General features: G+C 34.0%; 1 protein-coding gene across 2 annotated transcripts; it reads right to left on the bottom strand.

The window, feature by feature from the left end:
• Window positions 1-3,015: 3,015 nt before the first annotated feature.
• Window positions 3,016-8,169, bottom strand: LOC11426454 (putative disease resistance protein RGA3). Of its 2 annotated transcripts, none has more exons than XM_024783543.2 (3): window positions 4,927-8,169; window positions 4,646-4,730; window positions 3,016-3,658 (listed from the first exon to the last, which is right to left on the bottom strand). In XM_024783543.2, exons 1-2 carry the CDS (start codon window positions 6,629-6,631, stop codon window positions 4,711-4,713), a joined length of 1,725 nt encoding a protein of 574 aa, XP_024639311.1. In that variant the 5' UTR covers window positions 6,632-8,169; the 3' UTR covers window positions 3,016-3,658; window positions 4,646-4,710. Both variants share the same exon structure in this region, with proteins under 2 accessions (XP_024639311.1, XP_024639312.1).
• Between the last annotated feature and the right edge of the window lie 2,765 nt (window positions 8,170-10,934).

Raw genomic sequence — 10,934 nt, 5'->3', positions numbered from 1 at the left:
GATATTACATGGGAATCTAAATCCTAGGCAAAATCCGCAGGAAATTGTTTCCTGCGGAATTTTCATTAAAATCCGTAGGCGATTCCACAGGAAAATTGGGAGTTTCTTGTAAACTATGCGACCCTTATAGAGAGTCAATACAACGTTTCAGAAAATTAAATTTTGTTTCGTCGATACTGTTAGTTAAATGATGAAAAAAGTTTTTCCAAAAGTAAAACACATTTAACTATTGATTCAGATTTTAGCGACGGTTAAGATTTTTCGAATCCGCTTTATCTCGTTATTGGGATTAATGCAAACAATTATCAATTATAAAAGGAATGGTCTTATTCTAGTTTGGTGGGATCACAATCTAGATGTCATGTTGCTCTTCATTCACCGTAAAGGTCATACACAGGGGTGGGGTCAGAAATTAAACAACGGAGGACCATGTTTAAAAGGTATACTTTAGTTAAACAAAAATAATAATTTCAAATGTACTACAAATATGATAAATTTAAGCTACATTTAAAGTTAATATTGGGAGAAGAGTGAAAATTTAGATTTACTTCTTGATTTATTTTATGAAAGTTACTCTTTTCAATTTTAAAATTTCTCATTTTCACAACGGTCGTTGGCCAAGCGACATTTAATTATCGTTCGCCTCTCCAACAGTAGTTAAGTGTCGTTCAAAACTTTTTAGATTGAGTGAATCACTTTTTAAATCGATTTAATCAATTTAAAAATTCTCCTAAATAACAGTTAACTACCGCTGCGAGTATTTTGGTATTTTCTGATGGTTGGGAGAAAAAATAAAAGTGAAAAGAGTAGATTTCTTATTTTATTCTATTGTTGCTTTTATAATTGACATAGTTAAAGGGCTCTTTTTGTCATAGAAGACAAATGCCCAATGTTGATATAAATATACGACTCCAACTTAAGTGCTATGATGGGGGATATCACATCGACAATACTAGTGAAATAGCAACATATAATAGCATAATACTAGCAGTATAAATTTTTAAGAAAAACATTGAGAGGTTTGTCACTCCTCTAGAGTTCCGTATATGGTTGGATATAGTTATTAAGACGAGAACTTACACTCTCATAGATAATTGAAACATAAGCAGAGTTGATATTCCTAAATTTTCATCTAAAGGAATCACTTTTGCGTATGAATCTTAGAATTTGACGACATACCCTTGCCTATGAACAAGCTGATATTTCCATATATTATGAACTCCTAATATTTTATTTGATCTCCTGCTTTTGTATTTCTCTTCATAAATGCTACTTTAGCTTAAATTTTCATCTTCCTGCAAAAAATCGGTCAAAACCACTATCCACACCACCATGCAATACTTCGATCTTAACTATTATCTACCATGAACTGAAATTAATCAATATTTATTTTCGAATTAATAACATTGTGAGGACATGAAAAATAACAATATGGACTACGAGAGTCAATTCTCTATCTGGAATTACACACATGTAACTTAGTCATCAAGGAAACTGTTAATAGATGCTGGATTCACTCACTAGATAGACATTGGATTGAGCTGTGTTATTTGTACATCTAAAAGTGGACAATTAATGGAACAACCTTTAACTTTATGAGGAGCACAGAAATCAAAATCAAGCAAAATATCATTAAAAGTAGCAAATAAGTTGTTGGTTGTACAATTTGGTTGTTCACATATCATTCCTCTATTGGATTTGGCATTTCAACCTGTTACAAGTTTCTTTTACAATCATGTCAACTATTTATGGTGGTTGATCAATTTTTCGTCTAGCGATGTTTCGCTACATAACCACAGAAAGCATCCCTGAGCAGAGTATGCATGGTAATGGAAATGGAAAGTATGACAGTACACACAATGCAGCTGCAAAGTATGTTACAACAATCAGAATGACATACAAAAACAAGGAAAACAGCAGAGTCGTGAAAAAAGTAATTAACAAATGTTCATCTCTTATATATTATATTCATCGAATTTTTTTTTTTTATGAAATAGGGAAAATTTTCCTAATTGATATCATACAATACAGTGGCGTATGGATCCACCAGAAAATTTAAAAGTTATAAAATACAAATAGTATAGACAAAATTCACAGTTGGCATTTGGCAAGGATAATCAAAAAACTTCATCCAATTCTAAGATCACCGAGTTCATATAAATACTTTGAACATGAAAAGCATTGTCAATGTGTGGTATATTACATTGAACAGAAGATTGTGAATTAATTTTCCAACTCGGTTTGGTTATTAACAAAATATAGATCAAGGCTAAATAAAGTAGTAATAGTAAGATATGTTAAAATGGTAACGTAAAATTGGATGTAAGTATGAAACTTTATTTATAAAAATTAATGTACCTGTGAAAGATCTAAAATCAATTTGCAGAAGAATATCCTCCTCCTCCTCCTCCTCCTCTGATTATGTGCACTACCCAGTTCTGTATTTCAGTATCCTGCACATGAGCTATTTTTTGCCAATCATCACCTGTTTCTTTTTGACAGCATTTCCCTAACTCAGTGCACCCGTAATTTTTCAAACTTTTAAGACGAGTAAGGCGTTGAATGCTCATTGGAAGACAGCTCAACTTCGTGCAGCAATTATGTTTATTATTTACTTTTTTCTTCTATCAGTTCTTAAAATTTATTTTATGCATTGTAAAGGGAATGACTCTCCAATTTTAATACAAGCATATGAATTTGGTCCTCGATAGGACATTATTCTGGAGCTCTAGTTATGGTGCTAAACTGTTTTACTATCACAGCCATGGAGATGCTGCCATTTAAAATTTGAAGTGCTGAAACGACTAAATAATCTCTGGTCAATTGGAAAATCAGTGAATGGTTCAAGTTGTTAATCCTAGGGATTTTGAAAATTTTCAGTGATTCATCTTTTTGAGAACCTCCAATATGACACTGATCATTCTGTAAATGATCTTTCTAACTATATATTACTTTTTTGATTCATGTATACTGCGCTTAGGTGTCCATATATCTTCACAAATGGGAAAGAAAAAATATAAATAAAGAAATCTTCAATTCACTATCAAAAGGTTTCTCAACTTGGCACCATCATGAGCTTTAATCCGCCAATCTTCGGAAAAAGTCTCTGACTTCTTTTGCTAAGGACTTTCATGTCTTCCTCACATAGAAGCTCCATCAAATCTTATACCAGTGATGGACCCAAAGGAATCATGTTTCTTGATGAAGAAATTAGGAAAATCAAATAGGGTCCTGTATCATCTGTCTGCCACAAATTTTACAATTCACGTTGTGTCAGCTACAGAAACTTTGGAAGAAACGGTCTTCACTTGCTGAAAATTCCATGTTCACTTTCCATGGCTGCTTTTCCTTTCCAGTAGAGTCTGTTATCACATGAGTTATAGCTTTCATATGAATGTTGTTACAGTGGATTTTCTGACCCTTGACAAAGGCGGAATTAATTGATGTAACAGGTTCTGAATGAACCCTCACCACTAGAAACTCTCGATTTCCTGCGGAATCAAGTGATAAATCCGCAGGTTATCGATCACAATATTCCAAGATTCTCATGAATTTTTCCTCGCATAGATTGAATTTGTGGTTTCACGTCTGCAAATCAAGAGGTGGTTGAAGGAATGATGGCCAGTAGAAGTGCTTGCAGAGGTGTACCTTCTCTTTTCTGACAAGAAACAAAAAATAAATATCAGTTAGAACAATGTAAATCAAATATTATACAATAAATCTAAACTAGGCCTATGTAAACACAAAAGTTAGAAAGACAGAAGGAGTGTCTCAGACAGCGAAAGGAAAGAAGAGATTGAACATTTTGCCACCTAAATGTTAGAATCTTTGTGTACTTATTGTCACGAGAAGATTATCAGTAATGGATGAGGATACAAAGAAGGATGCAAATCGCAAGAGTTTCAGTCAAAAAGGACACATTAAACTGCAACACCCTTCGGTAAGAAACTTGTTAGCATATTATATCCTTAAACAAACTATACATTCAAGTACACATTAAACTGCTTGTCAAAAAGGATAATTTGAAGTCAATAAATTTGGTATTCAAAACATATCTTCTAAAGCATCAGTGGGTAATGCAATAGAAGCAGATATTGGAAATTCCATGAGAAGTCCAACCAGAACAGATGAAAGTAAGTCTATCTACAAAATGTTTGACTCTAAAATCCTGCTACACACATGAGGAAAGCAAAATTGCCGAAAACTGTTGAACTCTTGAAAAAAATTCCTGCATATCAGGGAATCCAATTGAACACGAGGATATCAGGGAAAGGCCATTAAGGAAACAACAATTATCAAGCAAATAATAATTTGAAAGGAACTCTGCCAATGCCATTTTCATAAGCATTCATAACAACATGAAGAAAACTATTTTTTTTTTTTCGTGTGTCAACTCTCAGGGGGAAGTAGGCCATCGTAGGTAAGTATGGTCTGACCAAGAATTGTTCCACCCGAATTCGGATTCTCCCAAACGATTCATACTTTGGTGGAACCCATTAACAACGTGAGCCCATTTATTTTGTTGAAGAAAACTAGGTTTGTATCCAACCAAAAGCCCCAATTTGTTCAAGATGTAGGTAGTATTCAACCAAAGAATTTAAAATACCGAATCTCTAAAAAGAATAGAAAACAACAAGCACTTTACCTTGCATTAGATCTGAACAAATAAACTACATACGCAAGGGAAATGAAACTCAAATCTTAATCCCATCAATACGTAAAACAGGAACCTGTAAAAAAAGGATAACACAAAAATGAAACTTAATGGCACCCAGAATCAATAAAATCCTTTACAAAATGCTCAATACAATACGAGAAAAGAAGAAGAAAAGAAGAACGTTAAAAAGAGCCATAATTATAGGTGTACAATATAATAAATCAAAGTGTCAAAATGTATTAAGAAGGGGCGAGAGATCCAAAACATACCTCGAAGATATTGAATGTGAGATATTTTTGGCCAATCCTCACCTGTTTCCCTTTTACACCGTTTCTCCAGCTCATGACAATCACAAATATCCAAACTTTTCAGAGCAGTAAGGCTTTGAATGCTTGCCGGAAGACAAATCAACTTCGGACATTTATAAATTTCTAGTCCTTGCAGCGAACTAAGGTTTCCTAAAGAGTCTGATAAGGATATCAGGTTTGGAAGATTCCCCAATATTAATGATTGAAGCGAACAAAGGTTTCCTAAAGAGTCTGGTAAGGTTGTCAGGTTTGGAAGATTCCCCAATGTTAACCATTGAAGGGCAGTCACATGTTGTAAAGTCTCACCCAAAACTTCTATTTCTGAGCAACAGATAATCATCAATTTCTTAAGAGAAGTGAGGTTTCTTAGAATCCCATCTGGAAAACATTTTAGCTCTTTAATACCTTCAAATTCAAGGGATTCAAGACTACTAAGTTTATGAATTGAACTTAGTAAATCATGGTTGCATTTCCCTTCTATAATCATAACTTTGAGAGATGGAAGGCAAGGCAAGCCCAACAAATTAGGACATCTTCTTATTTCAAGATTAAAAAGTTGCTGGAACATATTTTCACCGTCCTCCCTTGATAACCTTGTCAGCTTTGGTAGATCGAACAATTCTAGAACTTCTAGAGAAGGTAGTTTTCCCAATTGTGGGAGGTGCAAACAGCTTTTGCAATTTTTGAGACGTAACTTTCCTAAGTGTATTAAAGAAGGACTAGACATCCATTCTGGGAAATAGGAACCTGTATATCCGTCCACACACAATCTTTGAAGCTGTTGGGTATATGGTTGAAGCACTTCAAGAATCTGCTCCACATTTTCTTGCAATTGGGATTCTTCATACCACTCCAACCACAAATTATTCACGTGCTTACTCAACATGTTGGCTTCTTTAGCCTCTTCTACACTTTTCACTCTCTCAAGGTGTTTGATGTAAAGCTCTCCTTTAAGATTTAATTGTCCTAATTCTGCCAAAAGGAACCCTCTTTTCCTTCCAACTACATACATGCTCAAAGTCTTCAAGGAAGTCAACTTCCCTATTTGATGAGGTAAACTTGATAGCTCGCGGCAGTTTTTTAAGGATAGATGTTGTAGAGCTTTCAAGTGTATCAAATTATTAGGCAATTTTTGTAAGCTAAAACAATAGTCTAATTTTAAAATTTGTAAATTCCACAACTTACATATGGATTTTGGAAGAGTTTCAAATTGACCATGAGAAAGATCCAAATACCTTAAACTCTTCAAATGACCAATTGAAGATGACACTTTAGGTAAAGTCACCTTGAGCACATGTAAAGAACGAAAATTGGATATATTGGATTGAGCAAAATCAAATGAACTTGTGTAGCAGGTCCTCGGTGATTTGATGTTACGCATGAAAATTGAAACTGCACTTTCAGGAATATTCTCGGCAAATGAGAGATGGCGGATTCTTTCTAATGTACTAGGCATGTCATCGATTTTTGTAAAGAAACACACCTCTTCTGAAATTGACTGAGCGAGATCATGAACAAGATCGTGCATCTTGAAACTTATAATTTCGCCAAATACATCTCTCTCAAAATCTTGAAAAAAGGATCTCCAATATATTTCATTCCACACATCATTCGCGATATCTTCCTCGTCCAACATTTCATTGGAAGAAATAAAGTCATTAGCCATCCAAAGCTGAATTAGTAACTGCTTACTTATTCTTTCATCTTTGGGAAATAATGCACAGAAGGCAAAACATTGTCTCAGTTTAACTGGCAAATTCAAGTAAACTTAATCTCAATGCAGGCATGACATTTTCTTCATCTTGTAAATTCCATATTTTGCTTTCCTTGATATAGCGCCACTCCTTTTCCTCTCTTTTAAAGCGCAAGAGACTTCCTAGTGCTTTTGCTGCAAGAGGTACTCCCCCACATTTCCTTAGTATCTCCTTTCCTATGACCACTAGCTCTTCCCGTTCTACCTCATTTGTTCCAAAAGCATTTTGTTTAAACAATTCCCAACAATCTTCGTCAGATAGCTTCGATATATCATGTGGAGGTATTGTTCGCATGATTTCTGCTACCTTCAAAAGACGAGTAGTGACCAAAATTGAAGAACCCTTTCCTCTACAAGCCAAAACAGATCTCAATTTTTGCCAATTCTCTTGTTTAACGTCCCATACATCGTCCAATACAAGCAAAAATCTTTTTCCTTGAAGCAGGTCTTGAAGTCTTGTTTGTAGTGTCTCTAGATCCAAAATACCACATGACTTCTTAGATGTCGCTTCGATTATCGTTTTAGTCATTCTCTTCAAACTAAAATCTTCTGAAACACAAACCCAAATTCTCGGCTCAAAGTGTTTGACCACCCTCTCGTGATTGAAGATAAGTTGGGCAAGTGTTGTTTTTCCAAGTCCACCTATACCAACAATTGGATAAACACACAAATCCTCAAGACCAGAAGCTTCACCAACCAAAAAATCTACAATTTTATCCATATCTTTATCTCTTCCATAGACTTGAGGTTGAGAAATGATTGAGGTTGTTTGGCGCCAATTAGGGACTCCGCTTCTCTTCTCTCTGACTATCTCGGTCAAATGAAATTTGATTCTTTCTGCAGCTATTTCATCTAACCTCTCTCGTATGTTCTTCATTTTCTTAGCAATTTTGTAACGGAAAGCAACTTGCTTTGGATGAAGAGAACATAAACAAGAGCTATGTAGCTTATGACGTAGTCCACCCTTGGATCCTTTGTACTCCAACTCTAGTGCTTTGGTGGCACACTCTTCCAAGATATCATCGAGGACGTAAGCAGCATCTTTAAGCTTAAGTAGCCAATCCTTGATAGCTTTGCCATGAACAGGATCAGTGAATTGCTTCTCCTCAGCATCTTCAAGCGTAGCCTTGATTGTAGTGAGCAAGCTTGAAAGACTTTTAAAGTCATTTTCGAAACCAAGAAATAGGCCAAGCTCCTTCTGAACGAGTGAGTTGAAATTGTCAAGGAGAAGTTCAAGCACAGCTTCAGCCATCTTCAAAATGATAGTATCAAGAAGAGGTTTGTTTGTATGACTGAGAAATGTAGTATGGTAGTATGAAGCACGAAGATTAACAACAAGGATTGGTATATGGTAGAGAAAGTTTTGGAGTTTCACTTGAGGTTTATACTTTTTTTTTCTTTATGGAAGTTTTGTAGAAAACACTAAATGAAAATGATAATTCAGAAGCACAACCAAGTTTTACGTCCTTTTATATTATGAAAAAAGGTTGACAACCAATATAATTGAAGGGTATATATGCTAAAGATGGAATCCACACATTAAGGGTTTTCTTTTCTATGGAAAAGTTAGATTCCTCCACTTGAATTATAGGCCTTGCCTTATGTTTTCTTTTTGTTATGCTCGATTCCAACTAAGATGGTTAGAAATGTATTGTGTATGGTAGTATAAACCAAGAAGATTAACAATAAAGATTGGTGTATGGTTGAAAAAGTTTAGCGTCAAGTCAACAATGGTCCCACCACTAACAAAACACTTCACTGTAAGATATGAAGCTATCTGACATCTAACATCAATACTCCTTGAATCGTTATTTTTTAATCTTAACTATTAAGGAAGGGATCGCTTGTGAAACAATGTTTTAGTTAAAGATGGATTCCACACATTAAATGATGGACTTCTTGTCAAAAAAAAAAAAAACAAGAAGAAATTGACTTATCTATGGAAATGTTTTGGATTATATTTACATTTAAACAAAGTAACTCTTCCATCCGGTAAAAAATAGTAGCATGTTTCTGATAAGAATATTCACGAGTTTGTGGATCATTTGATGAACACAAATAAGAAAGGGAAATGATTTGAGGGGTTTTAGAGTGGTCATTTTCATCCATGAATAATAGTAAATTTGGTTAGATTGAATTATGAAGATTTATGTAATTTTTTGATGTTATTTGTCCCTTCGAATCTTGTTAGACATGGTAGAATTGTTCAATAATATTTGTAGCGAAATTGAAATGAGACATTGCCAACTCCATAAATTGTTTGAATTTGGAAACCATTTGACCTTATTTTTAATTTTTATGTTCATGTATTTCTTTCAAACTTTTAATTTGAAAAATTGAAGATATATCAATATCGATAAATAATATTTCATTCGTCCCAAAATTGATGTGGAGACTATCTCAAGGGTGTATTCCAACTTGTTGCAAAAGCATGTATAGCGGCGTACCCAGTTTCCCATTGTGTGAAGGTGACACCAAATATGATCATCATTTTTTTTTTCATCTGCAATCAAACCCACGACGTTATAAAAAATTCTGTAAAAATTAAACTCAATCAACCTTGCGACATTATATTATTTTCATAAGTTTTTTAACAATTTTTTACAAACATATTTAGAACATTATGAAAAATTAATCCCAAAAATTAAACTCAATTTAATTTCTAAGTCTAGATTTTAGTCATTTTTATCTTGAACTTTTGACGTTTAAAAAAATCATATTTAATTTATCTCATTAAAAAACTTTAAATTTTAGTATATGATTTTGTTTTTATTGTGTTTTAAATACGTATACAAAGACAACTTTACATGAAGGATGTTGAACCTACGATCTTACGAGTAGGGATGGCAATGCGGACAGCCCCACTCTATTTAGACCCGCCTAGCTATTAGCCTGAAAAAATGGGATGGGTGGACCAACTTGAGGTGGTAGATTCAAAGAAAAATCCCACCCTATCAAGAGGCGGACTGACATGCCGACCATTCTAACATTATGTTTTCACTTTATACTCTCTTAATTGTTATTTTCAATGAGTTTCTATTTTATTTTCTTAATCAATAACCATGGTTAGCAATACCTTGTTTAATAGATATACACTACTAGAAACTCTCGATTTGGCTGCGGATTTTCCTGCGGAGTCAAGTGATAAATCCGCAGAAAACAGGTTTTCTGCCAATTTCGCCAAGTATTTGCACTCCCAGGTAATACCTTCGTGGGTAATTATTTCCTGAGGATTTCTGAAACCGCAAGAAACTGTCCTATGGAAATTTCGTTGGGAAAAGCGAATAATATCCGCAGAAAATGTTTGGTCAGGTAATGCCGCAGCAGAGCTATTTCCGCAGGTAATTCCTCAGGAAACTGAACCAACCCGCAGAAAATCCCCAGGAAATTTAATGGTTCATCAGAGCAGTCTGTTTCATCAGTACAATTATTTGATTATTTTCTATTAATAAATGCCAACAGCCATATTAAAAGTCATTTTTAATTATTTAGCCATATTAAAAGTCATTTTTAATTATTTATTTGATATAGAAGTTTATTAGAAACTATCTCGAGTCAAATTTGGCACATAGCATATGCGTTTTTTTTAAAAACATGTAAAGAGGTAAAAAAAATCCAAAAATAGCATACGCTAAAAAAAATGGCAATAAAAACTTGTTCTTTGTAACAAAAACACTAGTCATAAAATACATCAAGTCTCCATCATTATGAAGCTGCAAAATATGCATAATAAACATTTCAACAAACACTATAATATGACAAAATACTCTTGCAAGATCTAAAAACACTTCATTTGTATTAAAACTGCCACAAAAGGGCATCGGAACTACTTGCGATCTTGAAACAGAATCAACACTCATACAATGGCATTGGCAGCACTTGCAATCCTAGGCCAAATATCATGCTTTGGTTCTTCAATATCCATCATTGATAGGTTGTCTGAAGTTATTAATGCTGTTGATCCTATGGATTTTACAAATTTTGATAGAAGTTATTCAGTAGTTAATGAAAAATTGAAATTAAATTGCGAAACTGAGACTACTGAAACAGAAGTTCTTGCACATGGATTTTACTAGCCCTCAGTGATCTTTTTGACAACCTCCAATATGACACAGATCTTTCTGTATAGGATTTTTGTAAGTATATATTTAAGTATTTTCTGCTAAATAGTCAAAGAAGAAGAAAAGCAGCATGGCTTTTTCAGAAATGGAAAGGA

Source organism: Medicago truncatula, chromosome 5, assembly GCF_003473485.1.
Source record: "Medicago truncatula cultivar Jemalong A17 chromosome 5, MtrunA17r5.0-ANR, whole genome shotgun sequence".
Lineage (NCBI taxonomy): Eukaryota > Viridiplantae > Streptophyta > Magnoliopsida > Fabales > Fabaceae > Medicago > Medicago truncatula.
The sequence above is the reverse complement of the archived record's forward strand: the minus strand, read 5'-3'. Positions and strand labels throughout refer to the sequence as shown.